Below are 20069 nucleotides of genomic sequence, written 5' to 3' on the forward strand. Positions count from 1 at the left end.
AGACGAAGTCAACATCGATTGAAATCATATGCATTTTTAAATAACATAACTGCCGGTCGTGCCTCGTTTGCCAGAAAAGACAGTAACCTGGTAAACGAAGCGGTTTATACTTAACCGCTAATTTAATTCTCATTGCACTCCACTTTCATCGCGTAAACGATCCCATTTCAATTTTAAATCGATTTTAACAACTTTCTCGTTGTAAAAATTGCACATATATCACGAGAAGCAACAAACACCCAAGTATTAAGAGTCGTTAACGTAACTAACAACGTTGTAACTCGGTTACGTTACCGTTGCTCCGTTATACAAACTCGTTACCAAGTAATCTGATAACGAGCTAGTCAATTAATTAAACGCGATATGAACTTATTGTGACGCGAATTGTATCAAATTCCAAACCAGCCAATAACCGCGTCATCGAAATTGCTCGTCCGGCCGCTTCTCAAACCGCGCCATGTTTAAAATAACTATCCGCTTCTCAGCTGACCTAAACCACGCGATACAGCAAATATAGACAGTTATGTAGCAAACTAGAGAAAAGAAATGGCACTAAAGGCGTATCGAGCATGCGTACAGTATTTGAAAGGACTTCGCAGAGTCCCATTCTTCTTCTAGGTACTGGTTGCATGAGCCGACAGAAAAACGGAGACAGATAGGACAGCGTGAGATGCTAAACAAATGAGAAAACCGCAGGTAGAGAAATAGAAAGAGAAAGAAGTTAGTGGACAAGGGGCATCGGGCCCCTTGAGAGGAAGCGCAAGAAGAAGGAGACGAGGGGATAATCGACGGGAGATCGCGGCGAGAGAGGAGAGAAAATAAAGAAAAGAGTAAAAATCGGGCGAGGTGAAGGAATGCTCGGCCTTGGCGCCTACCGGCTGCTCGAAGAGGCTTCGCAACCTCGTCTGTCCGAGGAGGCTAAGGATAGAAGTCGCATCGCGCCGCGACTCTCCTCGTGTAGGTACTTAGGTACTCGGAGAGCAACATTTTCACCAGTGTGGGAGTGTATGTACTCGCCGAGAGCAGCCGGTCGTGACAATGAAACTCGCGGACGATGAAAAGGAGGCGAGATTACGTAGGGTAGAATCGCTCCAATCCGAAAGAGGATTGACTGCACTCTGGTCTAGATGGCTAGACATGTTGGAGATGGCGCGTTTGGCGATATCTTGGTGTTTAATACCTCGATGAAATGTTCGCAAATATTAATAAAAGCGATGCAATTTTACAGTCGAGAAGAAGTTTAGAGTGGAAAAGAGTTTTAAGTGAAAGACAGGCTGATCTGTCGATCAACCAATTGTAATATCAGCCTTTTGTGATGGCAGTCAATAAAGTCAATGAGGCGAGCTAAAGGAAAATGCCTTGGATGAAAATTCTATAATAGGATTCGTAGAATAGTAGAGTTCACAAAGTATTGTGAACTATCTGCTTTGTCATGCATGTTAAAGACTTCTTCTCGACCGAACACTACATGGTGAACGTAGTTCACCAAAGAAGCTAAGGTACATGGTACGCGTTACCTCATCGAGTTACCAACAGATGTGCGGATGTTGTAACAAAATATATTTATAGAAGTCACATTTTTTGGCGGTAACGCGTGCGTTAAGTAGTTAGATCGGTGTAGTCGATTATAAATCCTGTCTTATTGATTTTTCAAGTACGAGCGTACCTACACGCTAAAATAAGATTGACGTCGTCCATTTATACATTCCTACACTCCATCTATTTATACGTTACAGGAGTTTATGGATAGAACGAAATTCTTTACCTTGCACCCTCGTATGTTATTCTTAACGTTCATTAGCTACACCGCCAGCGATAGTCATCGAATTTGATTTGATATTTCATCAGGCCGATAACCATCTGACGTTTATTAGATTCCGCCGCCAATTCTGCCGAAATTTATGCCGACGGCTTTAATAACGCCTGAGCGAGTGCACGATGAATTTAAATTGAACGCAGCAATGTACCACGGCGCCGCCGTGAAACGTGTATTTCGAAAATGGCGCGCGTTCGCAGGCTTTCGTAAGCGACCACGTAAAAAGAATTTACCGACGCGCGCGCAGTTACTCGTATCGTTATCTCTAAAACATCGACGCTTTTTACTGCGAAATGCACGGATAGATTTCAACTAGAACTTTTTCCATCTGCAACGCATCAATGATTTCTTTGTGAACGGAAATGGTATCGACCGCAATTCTGTTTCAGATACTTTCATTTCTCAGAAAGTAAGAACTGGCAGATCATTTTCTTACGTTCCGAAAAACGACGATGAAAAATCTTAAGAAAGATACCGCAGAAAATTATCGATATTTGTACGCATCCTGCTAGGAAAATAATCCAACGATACGTGAATGAGAACGAACGGAAAGGAAAACAGAATATAAAAGTCCTACCCAGCATTCCAAGCTCGTAATTTATGAACGTTGATAATTGAATTTCGTAGCATCGAATACAGAGAGAACGGTTGTTACGAAATTTTCTTCCAATTATGAAACTGGTGAGTCGATAGCGTTCGAGCGAACGTAACGGAAGGCTTCGACAGTAAAATGTTTCCTCGTTCGTTCGGCTTTGTTAGCGTGCACCACGGCTCACGGATTCTAAGCCGGCTATAAAGAAAATCTCGGACGAAGGGGAACGCCGACAGATATTACCAGCGCCAGGCTAAAAAATTTGCGATCCCACTATGGTCTTACATATGCGACGAAAGTGAAAGAGACGCCGCTGTTTCCGTATTCGGTAATTATAGAGACTTCATGGCCGTAAGAAAATCAAGATAGTACGATAAATTGTAGAAAATAAGATTAACAATGGGAATTCGCACGAACTTTATTTTTATAAATAATGAGACGAGTTTTATTACGTTTAATCGGGGCAACTAAAATTAATGAAACTAGATGTCGATCACTTGGCCCCGATTTATAAACGACAAAAATTCGCATGCCCTATTTTTATGATCGCGTTAACGGAGGTGGATTCACGCGTTTGTGTTTGAAAAAGAGTAAATTAATTTCGACGCTAGACGGAACAAAGTAGAGAGATGGTATATAAATTTACACATCAACTCTGGGCTGTCTCAACTTTGGATACGGGAGCCCGCTTAACCTGAAAGAACGGCGAGTTTTCCCGACGAAATTTGATTTACGACAAATGGGTTTGTGTTGGAGCACCAACCACGAATAACTTGACCTACGGACCCAATGCACATACGAGAGAACAAGAGTTTTTCACTTGATCTATATACCGTCGAATTTACCCACACCATTCATTTCGGGCATTTTTTTATTCTGTTCGCTTATTCACAAAGTTACTTCAATCTCCACCGTTTTACAATTCATGATTTAGTACTAAGCATGTATACAATTTTCGATCTAACGAACACCCGTTTATTGTTGCGGAAAAGTCTGAACTCGTAACGATCGTTAATTATACAATATTGTATTAAACCAATTACCATCGAGCCGCATTTACGAGGACCGAAACAAAATAACCAGAGACTGCCTCGTAGTAATTAAAGAAAACTACTTTTCAGATAAGACTCGACCCTAACCTTTTTAAACGGGCCATCATAAGCCGTGCTCTTATCTTAAGATTGCATTATTAATTTGTCTGGCCAGTCTTCATTAACCAGGCACAGGAACTTTAACTCGAGCAAAGACTACAAAGCCTCGATCGTTCGATCTCCGACGGAATTCCATTACGTAGAATCAATTAGACCGTAGGAGCTCGAAGTTGCGTTTTTTAAGTGCTGCTCGATGTCACGTTTCATCGTTGAAGTCGTATGAATCGATCGCTTGAGCCGCATTTTTCGTTTTCGGAGAAAGCATTTCTCGAAACGGTGTTCCAAGCGATGTGTTGCATCTTGCATTCAGCTCCGGTTTTCGATGCTCGATTGCATGTAGCAGTGATGCAAATGCATCGTGACACAGTTAAACAGGGAGAAAAAGGAAAAAGAGCGGATAAAGGGAGGAAGGAGGGAGAAAGAAAAAGAAAGGAAATTCTAAAAAGCATTACTTTGCGCTTTCGAGGGACGTTCATCGAAATCCATCAGGCACACGATTTTCATCGCATGAGTACCGGGGCTTGCAACGACGCGAGTCGAAAACGCAACTCGCTCGCCTTTTTTCGATGGCTTTCAAGTATCAAACGCCAACGCTTTTCGAGAGACGAAGAGCGATCGTGATTCGCGAACGAGATGAAAGAACCAAAAAAGGAAAGAAAATACCGACGAGTCAGTCGAGCAACGAAGTTCTTCAGGGAGACTGGCGGACACGAATGTAATGATCTTACTCCTTTTGAGCATGAGTCTAACTCTTAACGAGTAATTGTTTCAGATCGAAAGAAATCTGGTTTTGAGGTATACGAGTTACTGCGCACGAGACTGCAGGAAGACCCAGATCGTATGTACATATAAAACTGTACGAAGGTGAAACGAATCTAGTAAGTCGATGCTCGAAAAGCATTTCGATCGAGTCACGTTACCGAGCTACGTTATGTAAGTCATTGTCGTCGTAACGATTTAAATCGATACATCTGATCCCACTAAACCACGATATTCAAGGTTGCATGTTCAATTCGATTACAAGAAACGTGCTATGTAAACGAAAATTCCTCGATTGCTTCACGAATAATCGCTGATACGTACTTGGAAATTTTGAAGCCGTTCTTTCGACAGCACGAAATACTTTCTTGGCTACTGAAAGAAAGCTAAAATTTACCGTAACTTCCGACCTAAACCAGAGTGAATCCACGCCTTCGGTAAAGTCACTGCCAATGAGACCGTGAAGCGATTTCGGCGATGCCAAAAAACACTACGACAAAATCGTTAATGGACCATCGAAGTATGGAGTGTACAATTCTGGTTACTTGTCGCGGACCGCGTGTTAATTTAGGCCGTAAAATTAGTGATCGTCCAAGGCTGCTTTATTTCTGACTCGAAGTCTGGCGCGAAAGCAACATCTTACGGACGCGTACGCAGACACAGAGAAACAAAAAGCTCTTTTCCCTTGTACGACTTTCGTCGAGATTTTTCTCGCGTGTGTTGGAAAATTGCGTGCAACGTGAATTTTTAACGAGAACTTTTGGACGAACTTGTAGCTGCGAACGTGTATCCACCGGTTACACAGAAATAACGTTTTTCCGGGTGAGCGACTCGAACAAACGGAAACCTACGCTATTGTAACGAATAAATCTTTGGAGCGCGATCCCGGTGCTCGATTCGGTTCAGTTCGATTATCGAGCAGAAGTCGAACCGAAAGCGCGCTAGTTCGCCAATAAAAGAGAAAAGTGAACCGTCTCGGTCCAACGAGCGAACGGCGACGAGTGCGTGTTCCGTCTACCATAATTTGCTTTCGACATTCTTGATCTTTATCTCGGCCGTGCGTACGTACTGGAAATTTAATTTCTACGGAGAATTTTATTTCTTTGGAGAATTGAAACGCTAAACAGCGAACAATCGAAGAGTTTGCGGCAACAAGGTGGCAGTTCCGATATTCAAACTGCGTTTATTGAAAGGTGCAGAAAGTTATAGGTTTCGTATGAAGATGGCATATAAAAAATATAACGAATACATTCTTATCGTATTAATGTAACTTAATCCAGCATAGGTTCTCCAATTTTGCGAATGTAAAGCGTAAAATATATTTTATGGAGGCTCTCATATCTTTCAATATGCTGTGAAGATCTTTTATCTGCTTCTTCGGAGAACCTGTCTAACTTCCACTTTATTAGAGTGAACGTGTATGTATAGGCTTGGACGTGTTGAGTGAAAGCGGACATTTCGTGAAAAATCGATTGTAAGTGAGCTCTGTACGAGGACGAAGGAGAAAGAGAGTCGATCTACGAGGTGTGGCACTAAATCGGACTTTAAATTGTATCCGCTTTGTTTCCTTGTTTCTATTCATCATTACGGACGCAGCGTTTATATCCGTAATAGCATCCTCTATTCTCGTCAAAGCTGTGAATTTTACTTTTCCATGGGGGAACATTAATTTCTGGAATAATACCTACGATCTACTCCTCCGTATCAGACATTTACATCCGTCGCCTACGAACACCGCCGAAGAAGGTCAAATTTGTATGACATTTCGCCTACTTTGAACAGTACTTTAATTGAAGTTGCGCAAATTAACGATATTTAATATCGCGATTTAATAACACGAACAAAATTTAATCACGGACAGAACTAGCCGCGAATGGCTCTAATTGAATACCTCTCGTTCGCGGGATCAATAAATCGGGCGATAAAATTTCTCGAGCGACCTGACGACGATTTATTCCCTCTCGATTGGTCGAATGGTGGATGCACCCGGTATATATCGCGAAGGGAAGTTCTCGGAGTCGAGTCGAGCTCACTCGTAGAGGTTGTAGATCAGAAGAGAATTACGAACAGGGGGAAAGAGACACAGAAGGGGTAGGAGAAAAGGAACAGGAGAGAAGGAAGGAAGAAGGGAACATAGAAGAGGGGGCGGAAGAAAGAGGGAAGCCAAAGGAGAAAGAGAAGCCCGATAGTACCACCACGTGCATCGACCGAGGTCTTTGTCTCTGGATACCACCGGTAGTTGGCCGATTCCTCTCTCTTTGCTAGGCTATTTTTTTAGGCACACGAGGTCCCGGTTCCACGACTAACTAGCTCTATATCTTGCGTATCGAACGTTGCTCTGATCAAGATATCGGATATGGCAAACCAAAAAATATTCCATGCCAGGATTAATCGCTGAAACCACGAAGGATCTTCAACCTACTGCGTTATCGCGTATTCTTTCAATCAAACCGAAATCAATCGATGTTTCTAGAAGTTAGATACACATTGTTTTTCCATTCAGCAAGTGTATATCGATTTCGATTTGACTCTAATATATAGAGTTTCAGACAGCTGGCGCCAAACTTCGGTATATATTACTTAACAAAACTAGTAAGAAAGTTTCAATAGATATGTGTCCATTTACTCGTTTCAAAGTTATAAGACTTTTTCATCGATCAAATATCGACTGTCTCTGCTTACAGCGTTGACGACAGATTACAATTACAACTCACAACGTTCGATATGACTTCCATTCGTTCAAATACATGTTTCGGCTTCCTTATAGAATCATTATTTCAATACCACAACTTTCTGAAAGAGTCCGTACAAACAGTCTAAATAAGAATCTCTAGAGGCACAAAGCGAGATCGATGGACGGTGCGCAAAAGATTGAAAGAGCGAAGCACTCGGAGACACGAGCCGACGGTGTCTTTTAAAGACCGAGAGAAGCAAAGAAAAATTTCCCGATATTTATCGGGGCCGGTGTGGGAGTCACAACAGAAGTGAACAGCAGTGACATCGAAAGCACCTCGAGCGCGATACTCCAGCGAGGCAAATAATCGAGCAGTCGCGGCGATGGCCAGACCCGGTTTAAAAGCATCTGACGATGTCAGTGACGGACATTTATTGACACAACATTCGCGGATCGTAGCCAGCCGCGCTGGTTATCGACTGCACAAGTGCACAATGACGGACATCCACTGGTCGAAGAAAACACGTGACTCGATCCCTCTCATCGTTCCTCTCTGTTTCGTCCCGAAGCTTCCATCTGGCTGCGCCGCGCAGCCCGGACCCGCTCTTCTCTTTCTCCGTTCTAGCAAAACCAATTGCGTGTTTCGTGCTTCTCGGTAACCGACCGACCTATCGTCCAAACTAATTACAAGCCACGCTTTCCATCGAGAAACAAACGACGGCTCGCTGGCTCTCCGTCTGCGTTTATCATGGGCTTTCTGCCAGAGAATCGCGTCCGGGAATTGCGTGGCAAGAGAAATGAAAGTGAAAAACCGTGCAGAGACTATTTAAGCTCAATTTCTGATACCTTCCAAACTTCGCACATATCTACACCTGCTTCCATGCATAGCATCTTTTTCTATCTTCTTCAAAATTTTAAAAGTATCTCTTGCCTTAGTACTTATACTTTTAGGAGAATTTGATTGATCTATCAACTAATCTTAAAAGAGTTACTTTAAACAATTATTAAGATTTGCGCTTAATAGTTTTCCTCCAGTTTAATCATAAAGCGATCAAAATTTTTGCTCAAGTTCTATTCCTTCAGTCGTATCCAGAAAAATTCGGATATGCGGAAATATCTGCATTTCAATAGTTTCAATTCCTCCCTCCCCAATAACATTAAACCGATTCTTGTGCAGGAATTTATTGGCTTACCATTTGTAACAACTAATGATTATATATTTTCCTACAGGCATAAGCGTGCGGGGAGCGCGTTAATTAATTACGAGATATTCACGGTTCGAATTCCGTCACAAAAATGTTGACATTCCAGAGGATCGGCGATTCGATGCACGACGATTTGTCGAATGAACGTTACAAATACTCGACGAATGCGATACGTCGGGGTTGCAGTTCCTAATGAAGCCTCACTGAGTAGCTTTTGCGTCACTTCGATAATTTGACTACGCATTTGCCTTTTACCCTTAACCTTTTACACGAGTCACGAATAATGCGATAATTTACATTGTTTGATGCGATATTGTTCGCGTTCATTCGAGTCTTTGCGTTAACATCAGAGAAATTCCAATAATTAATATTTGTACATGCAGCATCAGATACGCAAGTAGATACCACTTTTTTCATGGTACCACTGTTTATGACTCATTGAAACAATAGGAGAAAACAGTCAGGCTTACGTTTCAATTAAAACTTTAGCCATGTACGTCAGTAACCGTGTTTCCTCCTGCCGTAAACTAAAAAGTTTCGTTTTCTACCGTTCTACTCCACCGAGGATGATTCTTGAACGCATATCTTTTGAAAATTATACTTCTATAAAGCCAATTATACTTCTCAAATTGCAAAGAGAAAGAGAGCGAAAGACTGAACAATCCATAAAACAAAATTTATCTTTATAAGACCGCAACCGAATAAACGTGAACTGTTTTAGTTTAGCTAGTGAGAGAATACAAATAGAGTGACATAGTTGGCTCTTTAGTCCAGCGTGATGCAACGTATACATCATTTGAATCACGTACAATATATATACAAGGATATGTGCATATGTACCCGTCTCAAATGATAGGGCCGATACAGCGAGGTCATAAAATCAATCAGGAATTAAAGTTTACATGTTTGAGAAGCAAAACAAGTACATATGTAATTGCAGACGTTTTGAGAGATATGAGGACCTCGAGCCTCGTTCAAAGCCAAACGATGATAGCTCGGAAGAACCAGTTCTTCAATGACACATTGTTGCGCTACTAACAATGATGGAAATTAATTATGGAAAATTGACACAGGTGTCCGCATGCATGCGGGCCACGTACAACAATACGTACGGCTAGATCAATGAGTATCGTCACTCAACGCGTTAATTTACGACCTCGCTTGATTTTTCTCGCCTTGCTCGCGCAAATGCAGCTGTTCATCTCGTTTTCCTTCCACGACCTCGTAAGAATATCTTTCGTATGATGTACTTACGTACTAACAATTATCCTGAGCTTTTGTAGCATCAACAACAAAAGAGAGGAATTTAAAGACTGTCATTGTCGTTGGCATTTTCAGAAATCTCGTGAAGGCGATACCTTCAAAGTAATTTAAGGAAACCAGAACAAATTCGTTCATACTTGTACCGCGTCCAAACATACGACACGACAGTTTGTATCGAGGTTTAATTATGGAACATAGCTAAATACAGCCATATGCAATTATTCATGCTTTTCCGATAAAAGTATTAAAAACGGTAATACTACGTGACGTACACAGATTTATGTAATCCTATATACCGTCGACGTCAATGCGCTAGGAAGTACCAATAAATATTTTTACGTAGCTTCTGTATAGTAAAAAAAAGCTGACAAATTTTATTGCCGCGTAGTTGTCGATGGCAAATCAGTGATTATTCGATGCAGGCAATTTTATTGCGAAACGTAACGAGAGCTTAATTACCAATTATCCATTCCGATTGGCGAAATTCGCTTGGAAAGTTGTCGCGGACCTCGCTTTCGATTACCGTCGAGGCAATGTCAATACACAATACACAGTCGGTTGCTTTTTCATCGTCATGACGACCGGGTTAAAGAAAATCGGAATCACAATCACCTAACCTAACTGCAAGCATAACGGCCCTCGGTGTCACGCTACTTCCTGCACCCTTTCCCTGCTTTCTGTTTTCTTCCCCTCGCGAGCCGCGTCGAATTGGCGTGTTGCGTTGCCAGGACAACCAAGGAGCCTCTTGATTAAACGAAACGCAATTTACAAGATCCGAATCGTGATTCAATGGAACCTTCAACGTTTCTTACATCTCTCCCTTGCGTCGTTTACCATCAGGCTGTTTGTCTTTTTCTCTCTTTCTCCGGCTGTCCGTCGAGCGAAAAGACAGTATGGCGGAACGATCTCCGATGTCGTCGTTCGACACGTGAGCTTTTTTGTCAACTTTCGAATCGGTCTGAACGCAGCTATTCTCGTTTGCACACGATTGATTTCTCTGAAACCAGCCAACAAGGGCTCAGCCACGATCCTTGTAGGTATACACGCGCGTATCTACACGTTTGCACGCCGTACATACATCGGGGCTGAAAGAGCGAGCGAGTAAGGCAAGAGGGGAAAGAGAGACAGGGATGGAAGATACAGGAGGGCGAAAGTGCGACGGAGAAAGGGAGAAGGAGCAAAGGGGGAAAGGACAAAGCGTCGACGCGCTCGAAGTTCGGGCGTACCTCCTATCCCGTAGAAACGTGCATACGTCTCTCTTTCTCTTTCTCTCTCCAGCGTTTTCCGTCTCTTGTTTGCACACAGCCGACCGCGCGTCCTATCTCTTTCCCATTCGTGAAATACATACATACGTGCAACATCGAGCGCACACATACACCCGCGCACATCGCGATGCCAGTTGCACACGTTTTTGTTTCCTCTGGCCGGTTTTCTACGCGAAATAAAGCATGGGCACAAGATCAAATACGCAGGCAGCGTGTACGTACGTGAAGCTCATTATCAAGCGATTCGAAGCGAGCATGACAGACGAGCACGACGAAAACAAACAGTCCAGAATGAAAGGGTTAACGCAAGGACAAGAAAGAACACGAACATGAACATGAACATGAACATGAAAATGAACATGAACAGGAATGCGAACACCAGGACACGGGATGGTTGAAGCGTGTGAGATGCAGCAGGACGAGACGCGTATTCGTTGCCAGAGAAAAAGCAGGTCTTTCGTACAGTGAACATACAAGCGCGCGCGCACACACACACGCACGCATGTGACATACAAAAAGAAAACGGACAGGGAATTGCCGTCGAACGACTTGAACCGCAAGGAAAAACGAAGGACTAGTGGTCGTTTGCTTACCCTACTGCCGGGAATGTCGTATAGGGAAACATCGTTGGACGCGGTCACTTCCAGGATCCTTGTCGTCGTTCGGTTCTCAACCGGTAGACTCTTCTCGATGTACCTTCTCTTTTACGTTCTCCTCGCACTATGTCTCGACGTCACAGGTTAAACGAAACACACACAACCACTCGATACGATATATAGACGCACAAGTTCAAGGTCGTGACGATACGAATATAACCAAACGACGAGGATGTCGCGTCGGTGGGCCACGATGACGCGCAACCGTGCGTTACGGGCTGCCTCTCTCGGTACCTAAATCACAGTACCGCCAAAACGCAGCTACTGGACCGGCTAATATTCGCGAATTAGAACCGCACACACCGGCCAACTCGAACAAGCCGACTCCTCGAGACAAAGGGTCTCTCTGTTACGCCGGTATTCGAACAGGCTGTCGCTGACTTTTGCCTGCGCATACGAAGTAACTGAAAGAAAGGAACGGCGAGTCGTGATGACAGGAACGACGAGCCGCGCGAGTCGGGGACCGGCTTTCGACGCGGTAACAGCACCCACGATTGATAAGACGCGAGTCACCGCGAGAACCGGAAAACACGAGAAACGCACGCCGGCCACTCTCTTTCTCCCTCTCCCTCTCACGGTCGGCTTTCTTCTTTCCTTCTTTCTCTCTCGACCCCCCTTTCTTCTTTCCACGACAGTTTTGTAGGTTAGTCCAAACGACCGGCTAGACGATAACGGCGTCGCTGCGCGTCTCTCCAGTCCTCGCACTTCACAGTGTGGCAGCTGTGCGCTCGCCTCTTCGACCTATTGGTGGGGGAAACCCGTGGCAGGCAGAGAGGGGATAGGCGAAGGGATCTCTAGCACGGAGAACCGACCGCACGGGCCGTCGACGAGCACAACGGAGAAGGGGGAATTGGCCGAACCAAGGGATACACCGCGAAGTAGGGGTAGGTTAGGTTGGGACACCTGGAGGGAGAAGCGAGCGCACCCCTATGCGAACGCGGCCGTGGCGCGTACTACGAAACAGGCGCACGCACACAGACAGAATGCCTGTTCGCAATTCCTCTGCCCTTCGCTAAAAGACTCCACGCCTCGTGCTGTTCCGCGGCGGTCGGGAGTCCAGTCTTTGCAGTGGTGCTCACTAAATGCTTCTCAACTTCCACTAAACGGTTGCTTTTACCAACGAATATCGGTTTTCGAATCGTACGCGGTTTTCAAGTTACTCGACTGCTGCAAGAAAATTTCAACTATTCGTGGTTCGCTGACAAGATTCGTCGAGGAGAGTAATCCATTCATCGATAATCTAAACGCGACGGAATAAATAAACGATCGCTTTTACTTTTACTGTTAACAACGCTGACATCTACCGAAGAGTTAGCTTTGCTTAAGACTGCATGATTTGTATTCATTTCGATTGATTTGCTATATATTTGATAAATATAAACTGATATTTATTATCGGAAAGAGCACAAAAACTTAGGGGAAATCTTGTAAGCAACTATCTATATGGTATAATTTAGTTGCACCTTTTCCCACAGTAAAAATCAACCACTGACTTTTTCAATAAACCCAACAGGTGCTCAATGGGAATTGAGTCAGGCGATTGGGATAGCCATTCAAGGACCTCAGACCCCTCGATGGACAACCAGAATTTCGTTACTTTTGTCGTGTGCTTCGAAACACGATATTATTCTATTCTATTTATTTCCTTTTCCTATATTCGACATAATTTCCATGTTTTTAATCCTCCTCATAACTGCAAAGGAACGAGAAATCAAAGTAAGTATCTACTAATTAATACAATTCACTATTTAGAAAGTTCGATAGGGAAACTTCGAAATATGCATAAGTAAGAACTGTTGCTTGCAATCATTAGACATAGCAACGGCAATGTGCGCATTCTAAATTTATCTAAAAAGAAGATAAATGCGCATTTCCTAGAAGCTAGAAGTATGTAAACGAACTGGCGAGTCAGTCACTGTACGTAAAGAGAACTGTGTTTCTCTTGATTCTGAGCCCTGTTACGAGGGCCACTTCATCCGCCGAGAGCCCTCGTGTTCGTGCAACGAATCACATTGCCGGAGACGGAAAGGATTAAGGATTCTAATTGATGACACACTTTGCCTCTCGACGGCTCGTTCGTATGTGCCACGCGTTTCCTTTCTCCTAGGAAGCTGGCCAATCGTTGATCGTATTACCAACATTATATTGGGCGCTTTTGGTATTAAAACGAATCGAGCGAAACTGCAGATTTAGGAAAAACAACAGTACGATAAAAAGGTTCCATTTTAAATGTATAAAATGTACTCTTAGTGTTACGTCGGGCGACACTCTACTGGTCTAGACCAGGTCACACACCGCGGCCACTCAATAGTCTTAAGGACCCATTGTAAATCTCAGGAATTTGCTAGCTAAGGTCCTTCAGACCGAACAAATATCGATTTTCCTAAATCGCTTTCTAAATATTATTGTCTACTACGGCTTGACACGGGAAAATTAGTTTTTCTCATGCATGATACTTCACACTAGCAACTTTCTATCGAGGGCGGCTAAGACCCTTTCTAGTTCACGAACCTTCGTTTATCCCATTAGAAGCACTGTATACTGCCCTCATTTTTCTGACCAAAAATGTCATGAACAAATCCGATAGTTCCGTGCACTAGACACACCCATCGCTAGCTTTCCTTCGACATAGCATCGGTAAATTACTTATTCTTCAACGTTAGAATAATCAACATGTCAGTACCGGGTTAGTTTTTTCCCTTATTGCTACGTCAACTATAACAAAAACTCTAAGAGCCTTGCTCGATTACCAATGAATATTGTGCCAGTGTATCGCATCTCTATACGCCAAATCATTGTCTACGACGTATATCATAAGCAACGGTGTAACTTAAGTGTTAAAAATATATAGTTTATAACCCTGTTAATCGCAGTGTTATACCCTCTCAACCAGCCCCATTATCTTAACGGAAATCAGAGGATCGTGTCTCTCCGCGATTGGTCGAAAATACACTTAGGTTTGCAGTTAAGCGAATCAAGCGAATCAGGCGAAACTGGTGAATGAAGTTTAAAAGGGATCAACCTTTTAATGAAATTTGCTTCGTTAATGTGGAAAATGTGATTTAGATTTTTGGAGACAGTTCGTGTACAAGTTGTCAATGGAAGCAGAGAAATTCGATGATATGCATTTGGATACTATTCAAAACGTGTTCGAATCTGTACCTTTGTGAAAATTAACTCACCAGCAGCTTTGTGGAACGCCGAGTTCACATTCGGGTAAAATTTCCACTGTTGTATCGCCGAGTCTTAAGCCACTAACTCCCACCATTCGCTCGCTCATTTTCTCCGAAGACGCGGCACAATACACTTTTCCGGAAGAACTGTCGGTGCGTTTCCACGAATCGTGAGGGAAGCGAAGAGGGAAGAAACGATCGAGAATGTTAACGCCTGGGCGTTCTTTAACACGTGCACGTTGACACAAAGAGAGGTGGGCTCGGTGGGCTTGACGTGGGGAAATCGGCGTCAGACCAGGCGGCAATCTCACGAGCCAACGTCGTATGACTTATGCAACTGAATAACGCGCACGTTTCACTAGTGACTATAAAACCAGCTAAGAGTAAAAGCTATATATAGTAAAAAGGACCGTTCGGTCGAATAAACAATCAACACAAAGTATGAAGCGAAAACCTGGAAAAGTAATACCTGAATACGTTTCTTGGATAGTTCGAATGTACGCTTTTCCCACTGTTATATACTTTTATTACCTGCTCCAACCTCTTTCGCAGCCTTTTTGTGTATATATATATACACACAATATATATACCGAGAGCGGTATACCCAACTTGTCACTGTAATTGCCGTTGCATTTTTCCCAGGCCTTCAACTCAATCCCCTGTACCGTACATTCGCTCGGTCGCCGCCACTTTGCTTGAGAATTGTACGGTGGAATGTCAAGAGGGCAGGTCAGGATCTGGGACTAGCTGGCCGGCCTCCAAATCGCTGGCCAGATTCTGGACGTGCGTGCCTCGACACAAGGTAAATGTGCCGACGTTATTTGACGGCTGTACGTCGCATCGAGACACAAAACAAAAAGACAGCCAGTGAATCTTATCGTGAGGCGGCTCTGCCACGTACGATGATTCACACGTGTCTCCCCTTTATTCTTTATTTTTGTATTGAGCCAAGGAAGGCGATGGCGTTCGAGTGTTCGCCATCGAATATGAAAACAGCGGCAAGTTCAACCTTCGTTCCCGTCCCTTTCGCTTAAAAATATAAGTATATCTAGGTTATTTCGAAAGTTGCTGAATGAAGATCGAACAAGGGTATTGTTCCCATTGTAGGTATTTTTCATTCGATTCGATACTCGGCACGCGTATCAGCCCTGGCTGGATATTACGAATATCAATATGATTCGAATAACACGGATACGGGTTCTAACCAAGCAATATCTAAATGGCGCAAGTACACAGCGCCGTGACTTTAATCTCGCGAAGTAGATACCATTTCCGTACAAACGGCGAAACTCGCTTACTTCCGGCCGTGTAATTACTTAAAGAATCGTTTTGCGCATGATGTTTTATGCAGCGATACTTCGAACAACTTCTCCGACAACTTGTTTTATCCGATGGTATTAGCGATGATTAATGCTCGTCGAAACTCTCGAGCAGCTCTCTTTCAAAGATGATAAGAATACGTGTATATAAGAAATGTATCCTGTAAAAAGTGGAAAGTTCCTGTAAAGAGTAGAAGAGTGTTGTAATACGCAGGTATATCGTCAGAGCGATAGAGTGATGTCTATTGAACGCAAAAATATTTTTTTATTTATCAGTTAGAATCGCCAAAAAGGATATAAAACGTGACACGGCAAATGAGTTCGATGTTCGATGCGAAGCAAACGATTTCTAGCTGGTTCGGCCCAGACAAAACGCAGGAAGTACTCTCGGACTTCCTCGTCCGGTAACACGAAGCTTTGCGAGGGAGGGAAGACAGCTGGGGTGAGAACAGTCGTAGTGCTTCTGGCGTCGTCGGTTGAAACCTATCCTCACGCTTCGGTTCGTTCCCGTGACTTCGACCGAGACATCGCGGACGCGCGATTTTATTACGTAAATTGAATTTGCGCGATACGACGCAGCACGTCTACGATCCTCCTTCGGGAGATAACATCGCGGATCTACCTAATGAAGTATGTTGTAATTGTATCTATCCAACGGATACCCCGAGGACGTTAAAAGCTCCGAATCGCGGTACTCGTTCGCAACGATCCTCTTCGGGAATATTCCGATCTTCATGAATACGCGATAAGGAACTCGACGATCGATTTTTAACTAATCAAGAAAGATTAATTACCCTAATCGTAAGATGCTTAATACGACACCAAGTCTCGTTGTCGTGAATTCTTAAAAAGCTACAATCTACTTGATACACAGAATGTTAGAAAACAAGTTGGAAAACAGAAATACATTACATCTAAATTGTTTAATTTGACATAAACTAATGTCAATCCACTAATCTTCCATGTATCTTTATCACCTTGAATCTAATCGAATGCTACGACGAATAAATTAATCAGTCTTATTAATTAACTCGCGGCCTTAATTGATGGTCACGTAGATACTTAATACACGGTATGTGTCAAGCAAACCGTGAATATTGTAATTTGAAATCGCGATACATCGAGATCGCGACGATGCTCGCCGCTTCGGATAATTAACGTTGGTCTTTATTTCTTCATTATATTTCTATCGCCTTCACGAACACGTACTTTTTCCTTTTTAACGTGTGTTCGATACTACTAATCGGCATATCATGCGAAAAGCAGCTCGTATCTCATCCGTACGTAACAACCTTGGATATATGATAAATATGTTAAAAGATTCAGTGAAGAAAAACAGGAGTCCATTCAAAAGAAAATTCTGCAATCTCACTTCAACTATTTTATGTCAAAGTAAATCAAGAAAATTCTACTACTTGTTACATTCTATCCGTGTAATTTTTATTTGCAAAGATCGTGGCAAGTTTGTACGTAAGCGTTTAAATGGCCGAATGTTTGGACAATAAATATATACATGGTTAAACCTGCACGAGGAGGAAAAAAGTTGTTGGCACGAATGTTGCAGACCGTTTCTTCGGTCGAATGGCTAGGAACGATTAACCGGGAGGCTTTGCTTGAATTCTAAGAGGAGCTCGGACACGACCCGATTAAATATCGCGGAAATTGAATCTATAAATTTCTCGTTGCCATAAATTTCGTAACTTGCCGCGCGTAAACTGGCTAGCTCCAACGGCGTTTCCATCTCGTCCCTGGTGAAGCCGAAACATCGTCCGAGAGAAAAGTAAGGAACGAATCTGCTGCAAGGATGCGAAGAGAAGGACGCGAGAAAGTATATGATCCGAACGGAAGTAATGCTTTCGTTTTAATAGTGAAAATTGACAAGCCAGGTACTTCAGAGTGATGCTGAGGAAAAGAGGACAAAGAAAAGTTGTAGATCATAAGAGTACATATTTCGCTAACCCGATTTTCTAAATATGGAAACTAGCCATGATTCACGTGATACGTGTTATTCATCCAAGAAACACGATGCGGGATTACATTGTTCTATGTAAACCCTGAGACTACAGGGTCCCATAAAGGGAGAATATCGTATTTCATCTCGTACAAGTTTCAAACGACATTTCCTCGTGACGAACTATGGAATATATTTTCTTCCCTATGCCTCATTGAATGGGGAAAATGAAATCGTGCGCTACACGAAATTTTTGAAAGAATGTCTCACGTGACTAATTTAAGACTGCACATGATACTATGTACTTGTAGTCATACGAGTACCATTCTTATTTTAATAAGAATATGAGTTTATGGAGCAAAAATCTGGAAAAAATCTCAGTTGAACCGATCATAGATGTAGTTTAATCTATCCTCTGTATCCTCTTAGTTTAGACATATCTACTATATATGTACATAACAAAGACTATCGCAACGGAATTATCGTTTCCTTAATTCCAAAAAAGTTCAATTTTCCGTGAACCTAGGTCTGACAGTTTATTCCGGAAATCGGCAACAATAACAATAACAGTCGTGGGAACTTCCCGTGCTTCCGCTTCAAGTTACAACTTGATCCCGTATAGTGCGGTATCGTTATAATTTACTAGCATACACACTTAGAAACGGAAAGGGTGAAAAAGACCAACCATCAACTATGATACATGCCCTTTTCTTTCGATGGCCGTTCTTCCCTCCTTATCACTTCAGCAGAAATTTAACAAAACTCGTCTATTCAGGCTCATTTCAAAGACAACGATCGCAATTACCGCGAGAAGCCGAGAATCTTATCGGCTGTCTCGTATTTCGTTCTTCAGTGGCGGACATTGTTTTCGGCCACGGGGATGATGAGTTTAAGCTAGCTTTTTCGACGAAATGAGCGAAAACAAGCGCACTCAGTTCGCTCCTAAATTGCGTTGTATAATGTCGTTTAAAACGAAGGGCAATTAAAGAAACAAAAGGCTTGCCTAGTCGCTAAATTATCCTCGAAAGCGATCTATAAGTACGAAACAAAATGGCAACGGTCTATAAACTGCAAGAAGCGGGGTCGCTTGCACGACTCTAGGGTCGCGAGTGTTAAATAAAATAATTTATATTCGATCGATCGAGCAACCGATCGATTGACGAGTGGGGAGGAAACGAAGGAAATCTTGATTTTGCGGCATCCCGCGCAGAAATGGGTTAAGTATGCGTTCGATGGGGTGAGGGGGGATGAAGGAAACGGATGGAACGAGGGGTAGGGGCTGTAAGTAGTAAAGTACGGCTTGTGTCTGGTGCGCCGTGCCAGCCGGTGCACATCGTGACGAGAATGCGTGCGCGAGAACGATTTCTATCCCTCCCGCCATTTCGCGATTTACTGTTTACCATTCGCTGTTTGCATCCACCACGCCCAACCCCTAGTTCACCCAAGCCCCCGACATTTCACCGGCTAAATAAGAAAGTTCGGCTCGAAGAAACTGCTATACGAATTCGCTACTAAAATCGATCCTCTAGCTCTTGTAACTTTCTTGTTTCGGGTATATTAATATCTAAGACTTTGTAAACTCTGGACAATAAATGTGTTACGCTCTGAAATAGAATCACGTGAGGATCGAGAGGAAGAGAGAGAGAGAGAGAGAGAGAGATCGGAGATGTCGGGTAAGGTCGTGGAAACGCGCGAAACCGAGCCCGTGTCGATTCGTAGGATATCCTGGCAGGTATATCAGACGGCGAGATCGTTACCAAAACCCTGTCGTACCATCGACTCTCCAGCCCTGTTTCGAGCTTGATGCCGTATCGATTCGAGGAGGCATACAGACGCAGGGACGGAGGAACGGGGACAGAGAAAAAGAGAGTGGAGAGAGGGCGGCAATGGAGGAACGAGGGGGTGGGCGATGGGTAGGAGGGATAGGCGGAGGAAAAGGAAATAGGCAGAGAAGAAAGAATAGGCCGAGCGAAAGAGGAAGGAAAAGGAAAACGAGAGGGAAGAGCGAGAAAGTAGTATTCTCCTCGTACGACAAAAGTACGGGTCTTCGTTACCCTTATCGGACACCGGAACCAGTATCGACAGCCCCGGGGTCATTCCGATCGAAGAATCGTCGAGTCGTGGCCTCGCCGGGAGTACGTTCCAAGAAAAATCGGAATTAGGAAGGTGGCCGAGAGGTTTGACTTACGGTCAGAATCGGACGTCGGGGAAAAGAAGTAGAATCGCTAAATCTGTCAAAATGACA

General features: G+C 43.3%; 1 protein-coding gene across 10 annotated transcripts in view; it reads right to left on the bottom strand.

Annotated features, from left to right (window-relative positions):
• LOC117240085 (RNA-binding protein Musashi homolog 2) overlaps positions 1 to 20069 on the bottom strand; it is a 129925-nt gene that overhangs the window by 45845 nt on the left and 64011 nt on the right. The window contains exon 1 of one of the 10 annotated variants that reach the window (XM_033505954.1): positions 11319 to 12188. The exons of 8 other annotated variants lie outside the window; for them this stretch is intronic. In XM_033505954.1, the coding sequence (XP_033361845.1) occupies positions 11319 to 11350 (32 nt within the window). In that variant the 5' untranslated portion in view covers positions 11351 to 12188. Of the gene's footprint in view, positions 1 to 11318; positions 12189 to 20069 lie in introns of those variants that run through there. One more of the 10 variants, XM_033505957.1, reaches the window with a different exon arrangement.

The sequence above is a fragment of the Bombus vosnesenskii genome, unplaced genomic scaffold (assembly GCF_011952255.1).
Source record: "Bombus vosnesenskii isolate JDL3184/JDL3185 unplaced genomic scaffold, Bvos_JDL3184-5_v1.1 scf7180000014540, whole genome shotgun sequence".
Classification (NCBI taxonomy): Eukaryota; Metazoa; Arthropoda; class Insecta; order Hymenoptera; family Apidae; genus Bombus; species Bombus vosnesenskii.